The sequence below is a fragment of the Hipposideros armiger genome, unplaced genomic scaffold (genome assembly GCF_001890085.2).
Source record: "Hipposideros armiger isolate ML-2016 unplaced genomic scaffold, ASM189008v1 scaffold_132, whole genome shotgun sequence".
Taxonomy (NCBI): domain Eukaryota; kingdom Metazoa; phylum Chordata; class Mammalia; order Chiroptera; family Hipposideridae; genus Hipposideros; species Hipposideros armiger.
In genome coordinates this window covers 1,112,182-1,127,306 of record NW_017731482.1, presented here as the reverse complement: position 1 = coordinate 1,127,306, position 15,125 = coordinate 1,112,182, and the positions used below count along the sequence as shown (strand labels likewise).

General features: G+C 34.8%; 1 protein-coding gene across 1 annotated transcript in view; it reads left to right on the top strand.

Moving 5' to 3' along the window:
• Positions 1 to 15,125, top strand: part of RAB6A (RAB6A, member RAS oncogene family) — a 79,479-nt gene that overhangs the window by 50,965 nt on the left and 13,389 nt on the right. Inside the window, exons 4-7 of the mRNA XM_019649325.1 lie at positions 3,109 to 3,162; positions 4,618 to 4,723; positions 6,724 to 6,835; positions 13,687 to 13,780. Coding sequence (XP_019504870.1) covers positions 3,109 to 3,162; positions 4,618 to 4,723; positions 6,724 to 6,835; positions 13,687 to 13,780 — 366 coding nt within the window. The remainder of the gene's footprint in view (positions 1 to 3,108; positions 3,163 to 4,617; positions 4,724 to 6,723; positions 6,836 to 13,686; positions 13,781 to 15,125) is intronic.

Here is a 15,125-nt window from a genome sequence, read left to right as displayed (position 1 = left end):
TCTCTCTCTCTCTCTCTCTCTCTCTCTCTCTCTCTCTCTCTCTCTTTTACAAAAGCCTGTGTGCAACTGAAACCTATAAAACACTGCTAAAAAAAAAAAGTAAAGAAGACTTAAATAAGTGGAGAGACATCCTAAGTAAATAGATTGGAAGACAGTATTAAGATGTCAATAGCAACTACCCAAAGCAATCTACAGATTCAGTGCAATTCCTATCAAAATTCCTGCTGCTATTTTTGTAGAAATAAAAAAACCAATCCTAATTTGCAGTAGCCAGAACAGTCTTGAAAAAGAAAAAAAAAGTTGGTAGACTCAAAACTTCCAGATTTAAAAACTTAATACAAAGCTACAGTGATCAAAATAATGTGGTCCTGGCACAAGGATAGACATATAGACCAATGGACTATAATTGAGAACCCATAAATAAATCCGTATGTCTATTGAAAATGGATTTTGAATAAAGGCTTGCCAGGCCCAATCTACATACAGAATGGGAGGAAATATTTCAAAGTTACATATCTGATAGATGTTTAATATCCAGAATGAAGAAATCCTAGAAATCAATAACAGAAATGACAAACTCAGTTTAAACTGGGCAAAGGACTTGAATAGACATTTCTCCAGAGAAGGATATACAGATAACCAATAAGTACATGAAAAGATGCTCAACATCATTAGTCATTAGAGAATTGCAAAATCAAAACCACAGTAAGATTCCACTTCATACCTATTAAGGTGGCTATGATATATAAAAAATGGAAAGTAACAAATGTTAGCGAGGCTGTGGAAAAATTTGAACCCTCATGCATTGCTAATGGGAATTTAAAATAGTGCAGCCTCTGTGGAAGTCTGACATTTCCTCTCAAAATTAAATAGAATTACCTTATGGCCCAGCAGTTCCACTCTTAGGTATAGACAAGAATTGAAAACAGTAACCAAAATGTAGAAACAACCCAAATGTCCATCAGTTAGATGAATGGATAAACAAATTGTGGTCTATCCATACATTGCAATATGTTATTGCTTAATGCATACAGAGTTTCAGTTTGGGGTGATGAAGAGGTTTCGTAAATAGTGTTGACTGTTATACAATCACTGTGAATGTAATTAATGCCATTGAATGAAAGATACACTTAAAAATGGTTAAAATGTCAAATTTTTTGAAAAATATATTACCACACTTTAAAAATAAAACCTACCTTATGACCTAGCAGTTCACTCCTGGGTATCTATCAAAGAAATCCAAAACACTAATTAAAAAAAATATATGCACCTTTATGTTTGTTGCAGCATTATTCACAATAACCAAGATATGGAAACAACCCAAATGCCCATTCATAAACGATTGGATAAAGAAACTGTGGTATAATTATACAATGGAGTATTACTCGGCCATAAAGAAGAATGAAATATTACCATTTGCAACGACATGGATGGACCTAGAGAATATTATGCTAAATGAAATAAGTCAGATGGAGAAAGACAAATACCATATCATCTCACTTATATGTGGAATCTAAAGAACAGTAAACAAACAAACAAAACAGAGATAGACTCAGAGATATAGGGAAAAAAATAACCCTAAGGATTGCTAGGTGGAAGGGGGATAGGGATGGGAGAGAAAGTCAAGGGGTTAGAAAGTACAAATTAGTAATCACAATATAGTCATGGAGATATGAAATACAGTTTGGGAATATAATCAATAATGTTGTAAAGATTTTGTTGGGGGTCAGAAGGGCACTTGTATTATTAGGGAGACCACTTCATGGACTATGTAGATGTCTGACCACTGCACTGTACACCTGAAGCTGAAGCTGAATAATATTGAATGTCAACTATAATTTTATATATATATATATTATATATATGTATATATATAATATATATTTATAATTTTATAGTCACGGGATGTGGAGTACAGCATAGGGAACATAGTCAATGGAATTTTTATAGGTATATCTGATATCAGAGGGGTAGTAGATTGGAGGAGGGAGTTATCACTTTGTGAGGGGTGTAAATGTCTATTGCATTGTTTTGTATACCTGAAACTAATAAAAAAAATTTAAAAATAAAACCTATCTTAAAAAATATATCAGTGCCAAGGTTCATCAGCTACAACATATGAACCACTTTGGTAGAGGATGTTGATAAAGGGGAAGCTATGTATATGTGGGGATAAGAGTTATATGGGAAATTTCTGTACCTTCCTCTTAGTTTTGCTGTGAACCTAAAACTGCTCTAAACAAAATAATCTTTTTAAAAAATGGTTTCTGGGCTGGCCGAGTGGAGTGTTGGTTAAGAGCTGGCTTGGGACGCCAGAGGGCCCCAGTTCAGATCCCACATATGAGGGCCAGTGACACTGCCCTCTACAGCTAAGATGCTGAACAACAGCTCAACCTGGAGCTGGGCTGCCATGAGTCGCCGGCGACGGTGTAGGCTGCAACCCCTGCTGCAGTGGGGTTGCCATGGGCTACCGTGTGTAGCCCGCAGCCAGCGTGAGCTACTAGCGGCCGTCCAGAAGCCGGTGACTGTTCTGCTTCGCCCGGGAAGAGCGCAATGATGGTGCCAACTTGGGCCAGTGAAGCAACATCTTCCACAACTAGACTGAAGAACAAAAGAACAGCAACTTGTCTGCTCCCCTTCCCCCAATTCCCCAGCGCTGTTCCCATCCCCAAATTCCCCAATAAAAATCTTTAAAAAAAAAAAGTTACTATATCTATCAGTATACAAGTATATTGGAAGAGCTAGACTTTTACTCCCGACTACACAGCAGAAGCTTTGTGTCCTTAGGTAAGTTATTTAACTTCTCCGAGCCCCAGTATCGTTATCTATACAATGAGAAAAATAGGGATGATGATAGCTACCTTGCAGCGATGTGTGAGGATTAAAGATGATCATGTGAAGGGCCTAAAAGAATCTCTTAATACACAGCAGGTGCTCAATAGGTGGACGCCATTGTCACTGAAAATTTTGTTCATTCTTACTTGACATGTTTTATTTACGTGTTATTCATTATTCCTTACACAGTCATAATTTCCATATGAACCCTAACTGCTAATTGCTGTTAAACTATTAATTTTTTTAACTCCTTTGCTTTGTTTTGGTTTACAGGCAACAATTGGTATTGACTTTTTATCAAAAACAATGTACTTGGAGGATCGAACAGTGAGTAATGTTTTCCATATGCAATTTTCTTCAGCAGTCCGGGATAAAAAACTATGATCAAAGCTATAAACAATGATCATCTCTCTAAGAAGTACTTAGCAAAGTTGCCAAAGTTAGTTTACAGACCTTGAGATAAGTTATTACAGAGTGAGTAGTACTTAGCACTCTTACTCCTTATCTCCAAGTGAAATTCAAAGGGAGAGAAAGCCGAGTTACTTAGAAAACCCCAAAGGCCCTAAGCTGTTGTCATGTTGATTTGGACAAATGATAACAAATAGCATTGAGATAATTAAATGGGTATTTTCATGAAAAAAATTAGAGCTGCGTGTTGCCAACAGGTAGCAAGATGGCTCAGCTAAAAAAAAAAATTAGAGCTGCTAAAGACATTTTGAATGCCACTCTTGAGGTATTTAGAAAGATTTCTTTTGAATATGATGCAATTTGTGAACTTCAAGATTTTATCAGAATATGGTGTATATGAAAGTGACGGTGAATAGAAAGAAGTAATGTGTATTTGTTGGATTTTGTCTTCCATCTTTTTAGAATGCTCCCTTAAAGTACAATATAAATTCTTTATTTTAGCCCACTATCTGTTGAAGAGATTTCTATCACTTAAACAGTGATTATCTTAAATGTAATATAAAGGACCTATACCCAAAAAAACATTATCTTATATTTAATGCTGTTTCTTATAAGTGTTTGAGTTTTTTCTTTTGGCTGTTCTCTTTTATGTTTTAATATGTAAAATGCCATTTCTTAACATTTGAAAGCTTGGAAACAACTTTATAATGGTCAAAGAGCTTGTTTTCAGGCTTTTCTTCCTCAAATGTGAAAAAGTAAGAAAATTTTTATGTAGGGTTACAAAAAGATATTCCTTCTTTTTGTTAGATTCTGTACAATGCTCTGGGAAGAAGTATGTGGGAGAAACATAAGTACCTGTAGTCAGAGACCCAATTTCAAAGTGTTCTGGACCCAATAGAAAAGAGACACATTTTAGCTTCAGAGAAGTATTAAAATAATTCCTTTACTCTGCTAGCCTGGGCTGTTCGTTGACATTTACCTTCATTTTTCCCTTTTATGCTTACTATTTAAACATCAAAAAAGTCTACTATTTGCTATCTGGAAGGGATAGGAATCAGAGAGAGGTTATTGGGCGGGGGGAGCGGAGGGCAGGGGGGAAGAAGCTGTATTTCTGGTTCTGTGAAATCTTTCCCGTTGCCATTTTTAAGTCATGTACCTTCAGAGCAAGCAAATTTTTTATATTACTCCTTTTTGAAAAAGGAAAGTTTTGTGTTTTCATTCTTCACATCCCTGCAACCTTTTGCATGAATCTCCTTTTTACCTCTTTTCCACCCTCCCCCTTTAAAAAACATTATTTCTTTTTTCTTTTTAGTATGAGTTTTGAGTGGGTTTTTTTTTTTTTTTTTTTTTTATTCATTTTCTCCCATCCCACAGATAAGGCTGCAGCTGTGGGATACTGCGGGTCAGGAACGTTTCCGTAGCCTCATTCCCAGTTACATCCGTGATTCTGCTGCAGCCGTAGTAGTTTACGATATCACAAGTAGGTATTTTGCAACACGTTGACCTTTCTTATTTTTCTTGCTTGTTTGACTGATTTTGTTGTTAGGTACGATTGCAATTATGGGACACAGCAGGTCAAGAGCGGTTCAGGAGCTTGATTCCTAGCTACATTCGTGACTCCACTGTGGCAGTTGTTGTTTATGATATCACAAGTGAGTGGGGGGAATTTATGCATTTCTAATCTTCTTTCAACCTTTAGCTTAGCTGCATGCATGTTCTTGTCTTGTGCTTGTTTTCCATACTGGCATGTAAAAATGAGTTTTATCATAGCAAACCTTATCACAGACAAGCTAGGTCAGAAACATTTGCTTTGGTGTTTGTACCAATATGCTTTATTTCCAATGCGCCAGGTTTTTTTGCCCAGGAAATTTTCCTTCGGGTTCAATTATGAATCCTCTCCAAGGCTTTCTTAGTATCCTGTTATCCCTAAGCCACACCTTAATTACGTTTGGAAGAATGTCTCCTTTTTAATTTAACTTGATCTCAGATTTCTCTAAAATAAAATAATCTGCATTTAAGTCTCTTGCCTGGTTTTCCAAATCATACGAGGCTTCTGTTAAGGCTATTAAAAACTTCTGCTAGCCAACTTTTCTCTGCTTTCCTCTTCCAGCCATCCTCTCTCAATAGAGGAAGGCAGAGAAAACATAACGTGCAGTCTTCTATTAATCATTTTCATTTGAATCATCTGGATTCTGTGACTGACTGACTTGCTTTGTTGCTAACAAATTACACTTTCATTTGTCTCCAAAACAAATTTTTAATGGAAGACTAAAGTAATGGTCTTTCTTTTTCTTTTCCCTAAAGACTCAATAATGCCTTTGGTGTTTTAAGAGACTAAATTTTCCATGGAGCATTGGTGATTGATAGGGAAATACTCTCTAAATTAAAATTGCTTTTGTAAATTGGCTTATGACATACGTATTAGGCAATATTAAGCATTTTTTCCATATAGTTGTCCATAATTTATAGGAAAATTAGGATAGTACCACATCTTGGACTTCTTTAAAAACATCAACAAACTATTGATTTGAACAAGTAGTGCTGTTACTATACGTTTTTTGCATATCTGCTCAACCAGAAGTTATATCTACTTAATAATTGCAATGGCAGAATTATAAGTTACAAGTTTGCATTCAGAGACTTTTTTTTCTTACTTTTTTTGGTTAGGTGCTGTATGCAATATTTTCTTGAAGCTTTACTTTGGGTTTTTACTTGTTGAAAATGTTCATGTGCATTGACAAGTTTTGCAGCTTTAAAATGTTTGTGCTTACTTTAACCAAATCAAGGGAAACCTTGTGTATTTTTCTTTAAAAATTGTGCACATGTGCTTAAAATATTAGTAAACTGTTTTCTTTAGCTGCTATAAAAATATTGAAATAGTCTACTGAGAATCAAATGCTAGAAAAGATGGATTTTTTTCACAAGTGACTCTGGTGCTGTATTAAACTAATAAACTTCAAGTTAAAGTGATCACAAACTGAATAAGCAGTGCAAACAGTGTTGTTGAAAGCTATTTAAGGGCTTTATAAATTTTCTGGATGTGTTGGGACTTACTGGCTGACATACTTTTGGAGATGCTTTCTCTGTCATGTTTGGTATGTGTAAGTAATCAAAAAAGCATTGTGGCAATGTGACACCATATTATCTGCCATAGCTGTCCTTACATTAAAAAAAAATTGTTTTTTCTATTACATATAGTACATTGCACTCATTTGGTCATGTCCAAAAATTTTAAACTACTATAAAAGGAACCTCGAGGATTTTTCTTGTGATTTGTTTAGACCGCTGACAGTTGTACTCAGATAAAATGGAGTTATGTTGCAGGCACATTAAAAGTGGACCCTAATGTGCCAGCCCCCTTCCAACTTCCAGGGCTTTTTTTCTCTCTCTTTTTTTTCTTTCTTTTTTTCTGTTTTTGGTCCATCACCTGGGGAAGTATTTGCAATAACACTAATCTCTTTGTCCACCCCCTTATACCAGATGTTAACTCATTCCAGCAAACTACAAAATGGATTGATGATGTCAGAACAGAAAGAGGAAGTGATGTTATCATCATGCTAGTAGGAAATAAAACAGATCTTGCTGATAAAAGGTATGGAGTGATTTTGTATGTGTATGGAATGTTTGATTTCTTTGTTAAAAGCAACCTGTTACTGGGCCAGCCGAGTGGCGCGTTGGTTAAGAGCTGGCTTGGGACGCCAGAGGGCCCCAGTTCAGATCCCACATATGAGGGCCAGTGACACTGCCCTCTACAGCTAAGATGCAGAACAACAGCTCAACCTGGAGCTGGGCTNGTCCCAAGCCAGTTCTTAACCATCGCGCCACTCGGCCGGCCCTGATTTTTTTTGCATTGAATTCATTTCATTTTAAAAAGAGGAAACTGGCCAGAAGAATGTTTAATTGGCCAAAATTTAGGTATTATTTCAAAGTGAAGCAAATAAACTAAGTTACCTGGGAAACTGTTCTTTTTAGCTAGAGTTTGGAAATGATTCTCATAAGTTACTCTTGTTTTTCACGATGTTTTTCATTTTTTCAATTATAAATCCACAGATTTTTCTAACAATTTCAAGTATACTAGTTTCACCCGTATTATGTTGCTATGTTTATAATTCAAAAATGATAGAACATTGGCAATTTTACAGTTTTATGTGGTTCAACTTAACATAAATAATCTCAAAGATTTCTACAGTGGGGGTAGATTCATTTTTTTATTTGAGGAAGATATATTGCTTGGAGTAAACTTTGAGATTACTTTGAATTTAGAGGATGTTTTATTCCAAAGGCTGTTATAAATTGACAACATATGTTTAGGATGGCATAGCTAAAACACTGGGTTTTAGACACTTTAATGAACTTGTCCAGAAAGATGGTAGTTATCAGATACATTCTTAATCTCTAAGTTAAAGCTTATATTTTATAAAATTGCTATTGGGGCATATAAGCAGCATTCTGAGTGGAGAGCATCCAAATTAACGTTAACATTATCGTGACACGGATGTATTTGGGTAAGCCGTTGTTCAGTCTTGAATTGTCAGCTCCCACAGTAAAAGTACCCAGTTTAATTTGTTTTTTACAAAGTAGGACCCCAAAAATCAATGAATTAACACTCAAATAATGTGAAGCTGAAATTAAGGTACATGGAAAAATTCTTTAACATTTGGTTTCTTCTACAGATAATGTCTTCTGCATTTCCATAAAGGAGATGACCAAGAGGCAGCACTAATGTCTTATCTGTCTTTCATGAAGGTGTGAATTAGTTTTGTGTTCAGTAGCGTTCAAGATGCTGGAATAGCTGATGATGTTTTACTTTACCAGACGTTCTTTCAGATCTTCCTGTTGTTGGCTTAATTCTTGTGGCTGATTGACTTCTTTGCCATAGGAGCTCTGCTTGGAATAAAATTAACTAAAAAGCAGCAACAGGTTATGTTTTTCAAGTTAATTTTGATCTTTATGAGTTCAGTTGTGTAAATGATGTCCCAAAACTAGGATAGTGCTGTGGAAGGGTCTGTTGTACATTGTATCATAAAGTCTGACTTTGTACTGATTTTAAATACATTTATTATGTGTTGGCAGTGAGATGTGAAAAATGCCAATTTCTGTTTATAGTCATTAAAAATTATTTTGGGCTGTCTTTGTTTTTTTTTTTTTAAAGATTTTATTGGAGAATTGGGGGAGGGGAACAGTGTTGGGGAATCGGGGAAGGGGAACAGACAAGTTGCTGTCATTTTGTTCTTCAGTCTAGTTGTGGAGGACATCGCTTNTGTCAAAGTATTGCCTCCTATGGGACATACTTTGGTCTGCGTTAATGTCTAAAGAAGGGATTACTGAGTTGGCCCCCCTAGGCCAAACCCTAAGTAGTCTCAGATTTGGAAGCTCTAAAATTGTCAGCATACAGTAGGCACTAATGATAGCTAGTATCTTCATGACATTTAATTCCTTCCAAGTTTAGGTAACTCTTAGGATGTTGAGAAGATGGGGTATGTCATTCGTTTGCTATTTTATAAACACATTATTTTTTAACAGCTTTTTCAATTATAATTTTCATACCACAAAATTCACTTGTCTTAAGCAAGTGATTAAGTTATTTTTAGTTATTTTTAGTGAATTTACAGCATTGTATAACCATCACCACAATTTGATTTTTAAACATTTCATCACTAGGCACATAATTTTTTCAAAAGCCTGACCTGTACAGATTGATATAACTAGCCAATGATAATGAAGAGACTTCTTTTATAAAATAATCTTATCCTAAATTCAAAACTTTATTAATTTTTTCTTATTTAGATGGTATGTCTGAACATGGGATTTTGCTGAAGTTCCTGATTTTGGGGGACTTGATTTGATTATCTTTTAAATATAAATATGACCAAAATTACTGTTTTCAAATTTCAGAATAGATCTGCCTTTTAACTTTTTTATATTTTCCTTCTTAACTCACATAATACCATTACTTTTCATTGTGTAGAGAGTGCCACAGAGTAGCATAGTATATTAGAATTTCATTTCAATATTTAGAGACGCATGCTTTGTCAGCTCATATAATTTAGTTAAGGAAGAAAATCCAGTACCCCCCCCCCAGAATGAGAGACTGAAACCAGAAAAGAATTAAAATCTTACGTTAATAAGCACATTTAAATAATAGGTTAAAATCTTCCCCTTTTAACTGTCAGTGATTAATTATATAGAATATATTTCTGTCATGTGGAGAAATTACTGGCTGATTTTTAGTATTAGCTAAGAAATGCATCACATATTTTTTAGGGGTTGTCTATTCCTTGAATTAGTTTTTATAAAGGAGCCTAAGAACTAATCAAATAGGGTAGCATTAAAAAAACTTAATTATTTAAATGGCCAAAAATGGAAGAATATTTGTCTTTTAATCTTTTTTTTTTTTTTTTTAAGATTTTATTGGGGAATTGGGGGAGGGAAACAGCACGAGGGAATCAGGGGAAAGGCAACAGACAAGTTGCTGTCGTTTTGTTCTTCAGTCTAGTTGTGGAGGACGTTGCTTCACTGGCCCATGTTGNCCGTTGTTCACCATCTTAGCTGTAGAGGGCAGTGTCACTGGCCCTCATGTGGGATCCGAACCGGGGCCCTGCTGCTCAGAGCTGGCGTCCCAAGCCGGCTCTTAACCAACGTGCCACTTGGCCGGCCCTCATCTTTTCTTTATAAAAATAATTTTTGGGACATCAGTTGCCATCATATAAATTTTCACTATTTTATTTATATCCAGTATGAGAATTTGAAGATCATGTAGGCATATATTCTTCTATTAGAGAGTCCCCAAGTACCTTCATTTTTAAATAGAAAAATTGTATATCTGAATTGTTTCCCTTTATAGCCAGTTTTTAGATATATTTAGCATCTGTTCTTTTGTTGGATAATATTTCAATTGAATACACAAATGCTACAAACTTATCTAATTATATTTACAAAAATTTTTTTGGAATTACCATCTTTCTCAGTAATTTTTGCCAGACTATCACCCTTCAGCTATTCACATTTAAAAGAATTAGAGCCTTGTTCATTTCACTAATATAATTTTAAAATGAATAAAAGTTTTAAATGTTTTTAAGACCATTAAAATAAAATCTTTTAGTAGTGGATGGCCTTTTATAAGCATAACAGGAAACCATGAGGCCATAAAGGGAAAGATTGAGAAGTTTAAATACATAAATATAAGGATTATATTCACCTGTTAGATCATCCATTGTTCAAGAGATTAATAATACACGGTATCTTCAAAAGTCTGAATAAATAAGAACTCTCATACACTGAAATATGTAACTAATACAGTCCGGGGGTGGGGACGTGACAGTTTAATAATATCAGAATTTAAAATACTCATTAACTCACATCCCCCTCCAGTAATTTATTCCACAGATATGCCCACAGAAATGTGAAAAGATGAACTTAAAAGGATATTTATTGCAATGTTATTTGTAATACTAAAAAATTAAAATTAATCTAAATGTCCATTGGTAGCAGTAGCATTTTCTAAATGAATACTTGTAACCACTAAAAAGAATGGGAGGAATTTATTGCTGTCTAATACATAAAGCTTAAAACATTGGATCAGTATGCAGAGCATGACATCCTTCCTGTGAAAAGAATAAAAAGATGGCAGAGAAAAATATATATTCTTTTGCTTAGAACAAATCTACATATGTGTACATGGAATTTAACTGTAGCCATCTTTGGGAAGAGAGTAGGACTATGGACTATGGAGGAATTTATTGTAATGATTAATCTTTTTAAAAATTGATTACTTTTGTAATCAGAAAAAAAGTTTTAATAAAAGCAATTGAAAACTTAAACGTCTTTACCACTTTCTTTGAGAATTAAATACTTTTGCTGGGGATGGGTAAAAACTTAGAGGAAAGACCAGAGTATATCTGTTTCAATGTCTCAATGTAAGACCCAGGTGCTCAGTAGTCTCTCTCCTATAGTCCAGTGATTGATTCCCAAATGTTTCAAACCTCAGAATCACTTCGTAAATATGGCTTAGTAGACCCTCTTTTAAGATTCTGGCATGAAGGATCATGGTCAACTTTTTAAATTTGGGTGGTTTTGATCCGACTTCTAGATACTATGATTCTATTAGTCTAGAGAATCTAGACTGCATCTATATTTTAGAGAATGTTCCTAGGTGATTCTGACAAAATGAAACCACAGTTGAGACCATTGCTATAGCTATTAATAACTTTCAACCGTTTTATTAGGGTGACTTATAGTTCCAAAACTAGGAAGGGTTTCTGTCTAGAATCCTCATGTAGGGTTTACAGACTAATAATTATTCAAGAAGTATTTATTGAGTATCACTTAATGTTTTAGAGGATGCTACTCTAGAGTAGTGAACAAAAAAGACGAGTCTTCAAAGAGCTTTTATTCTAAGGAGTGAACCAGACAATAAATAAGTCCAAAAAGTACATAGCATGTTTGATATTGATACTTGCAAGGATAAAAAATAAAGCAGGGGAAGGGAATGTGGAATGTCAGGGTGAATTTGAAATATTAGATGGCATAGCAGTGGAATACCTCACTGAGAGGATGACTGGTGATTTTTAAGTAAAAATGCTAAGGAAATAAGGGAGTTAACTATGCAGATGTTTTGAGGAGGAAAAGCTCCTAAGCAGATGCCTCAGAAAATGCAAAATCCATAAATTGGGAATACATTTAACTTATTTGAGGAGCAGCGAGGAAACCTACGGTATATAGCTGGTAAAGAGAACGACAGAAAAAAGTAGTAGGCAATGAGGTTTAAAAACAAAGCAAAACACCAATGAAAGCCAGGTTATGCAGGGCAAAGCATGTGTGGTAATCAGTGGTCAAATTCAGATAAATTTTAAAGATAGAACTGTCAGGATATACTGATACAATGGATGGAATGCATACTGTTGGACAGAATATGGGGTGTGGGAGAAGAAGTTAAGGATGACACCTAGATTCTTGGCCTGAGTAACTGTCATTCAGGAGAGACTGCATAAAGAGATGGTTTGGAATGGAGTATCATAATTTCAGTTTGGGTCATTTTGAGTTTAGAATGGCTGTTAGATATCCTAATATATAATTAGATGTCAGGTAAGCAGCTGGATATATGAGTATGGAGTTCAGAGCAGTGGTCCAATCTAGATAAAGAAGTTTGGGAGTCACCAGCATATAGATTGTATTGAAAAGCACGAGACTGCGTGGGATCACCAATGGAGTAATTGTAGATAGGGAAGAGGTCTAAGGAGTAAGTTTCAGGGCATCTGTCAGAATAGGAAATTCATACTGCTAAAGTATTTAGGACTAAAGGTCAGCAGATTGTCAGTTTTCAAATTGTTAAGAGAAAGGGTGTGTTTTTAAAAATTTACATACATAACTTCATAGAGACTGAGAATAAAACAAGCAGATGTAGTAAAACATTAACAGTTGGATTGTTATTAAGAGAATGCCCTTGTTTTTAGAGAGTGGTGACTCTAGAATGATATCTTCTTATAGACAAGAAGAGTGGAATTTGTAGTAAATAGTTCATAGGTGTAAGTTTGAGGAGTAAGGACAGTTCCTCCGTAGTAACAGGACTAGAGGTAGAATATAAAGGCACACACACACAGGTAGATCAGTGGATATATGTGGTGGGAGCCTGCAGAAATGCTCTTGCATTGCTTCAGTTTTCTGTGTTGTAAGAAGCAGGATTTGTCAGCTGATAGTTCAGATACATTTAATTAGGATATTTGCATATTTATTAAGCACCTATGTACTAATTAGGCACTAGGAATACCAAGCAAGATAAATGAGATGATCTTGCATTTGAGTTCACAGTTTGAGACAACACTGCTAATTATAATACATCACAAAATGCCTTCTAAAAGAAGTATTAAAGTATTAATACTGTGTATCAAGAGACTTTAACATATATGTCTTTTGACTCACTTTGCCACTTAATAGAAATTGATAAAATCTAACATAAGGAAATGATCCACGGTGCACAAAATATTAAGCACAAAGTTGTTTATTGCAACATTTTTCACAGTAGTGTAGAATTTAAAAACAACTTAAATTTCTAACAGTTTGGGAATGGTTACATAAATTATGGTAGCAAATTGACAAATTGTCTAGCCATAAAAATTATTTTATACAAAGTTTTTCATCACAGGGCTAAATACTTATGATCTAATATTAAGAGAAAATAGGCTATTGAATTTTTTAAAATAAGGTTATAGGATGAGCTCAGCCAAGTAAAAGCAAATGATTAAAAAATGCCTTTAAAAATTTGTTAAGTGTAACATACACAAAGAAGTGCACAAATTATAAGTGTATTGCAGCTTGAATTTTCAAACTAGTCTTGTCTGTAACCAGCCCCCATATCAAGAAAAGTTATTTTCAGAACTTTGTTTATAATCTTCACAGTATCCTCTTTCAAAAAGAATAATTTCTGTTTTGGTTTTTTTTCTACAGGCAAGTTTCAATTGAGGAGGGAGAGAGGAAAGCCAAAGAGCTGAATGTTATGTTTATTGAAACTAGTGCAAAAGCAGGATACAATGTAAAGCAGGTAAGTGTTCTTTGATTATAGGTTGAGGTTATCAAATTGAAAAAACATATTATGAAATAATTGTGTGAGTATTCTATTCTCTTGTGTAAGATTTTCTTCCAGCTAGCAACATCAGACCTCATGAACTAGCAACATATTATTAAACAGTGAAAAAAATATAATGTGGCATAGTTTTTGGAAAAAGGGAGAAGACTTGCCAAGCTTTTCAGAATATGCACAGAACAAGTATTTCATTATAATTATAAGATTGTATGATTGCAAGGTTGTAAACTCACCATACTCCTATATCCCTACCGCATTGTTTCAAGGTAAAATTCTTTATTTTAGAACTTGATGGTAAGATTATAATAAAAGGAAGCAAGTGTTTGCTGTCAGAAATGGTGTTTTGCTTGTTGTTTTGAAAGTACATTCTGGTTACTTTATCGTTAATAAACTGCTGGTGTTTTAACAGTTTATAACAGGAGTGTTTTGGGAGGCAGGAAAATATTTGGAGACCTCACATTATCAAACTGTTTTCTATAATAAAAGATGAGGTAGCCAAAAACTCATCTGCTTAATTCTTCAGGGCTACATATCACATAAGGTAGTAGTCTCAGATTTATAGGATTTACAGACCAATAAATTATTTTTTTAATTCTAGATGACCAATAAGAGGGTTAAAGTAAAATCCTTTAAACTGGATTAGTAGACCTTTATGAAACATTCTCTATATTGTTTTCATTTTTAACACTTTATTTCCCACCTCTCCTTGCCTTGAAACATTTGTAAGTAATACTGAATTGTCACTAATTCCCTCTCGTAGCATACTGTTTCATGGCTCCCTATCTTTGTTTATGCTGTTATTCTCTTTGCTTAGAATATTCATTTTCTTCTTTCCTGACTGATACCTACTCATCCTTTTAAGTTTCAGTTTAGGTATCACCTCATCAGAGACATTTTCTGTGAAATTCTCTACCGTACCTCCAGGCTGTTTCACTTTGTGTTTTTACAGACCCCTGTGCTTTTTTTTAAATGACTCTTTTGTGTTTTTATAGAAACCACTGTCATAGAACTTGCCATATTATATTGAAATTATCTTTCCCATCAAAATTATATATTTTCAGAACCTACCATTGTGTGTGGAACTTAGTAGGTGATAAGTAAGTGAACTCATAGGAGCCACAGACAATTAAAGAATTTGACAGGCCGGCAGAGTGGCGCGATGGTTAAGAACTGGCTTGGGATGCCAGAGGGCCCCGGTTCAGATCTCACATATGAGGGCCAGTGACACTGCCCTCCACAGCTAAGATGCTGAACAACAGCTCAACCTGGAGCTGGGCTGCCGTGAGTCGCCGGCGATGGCGTA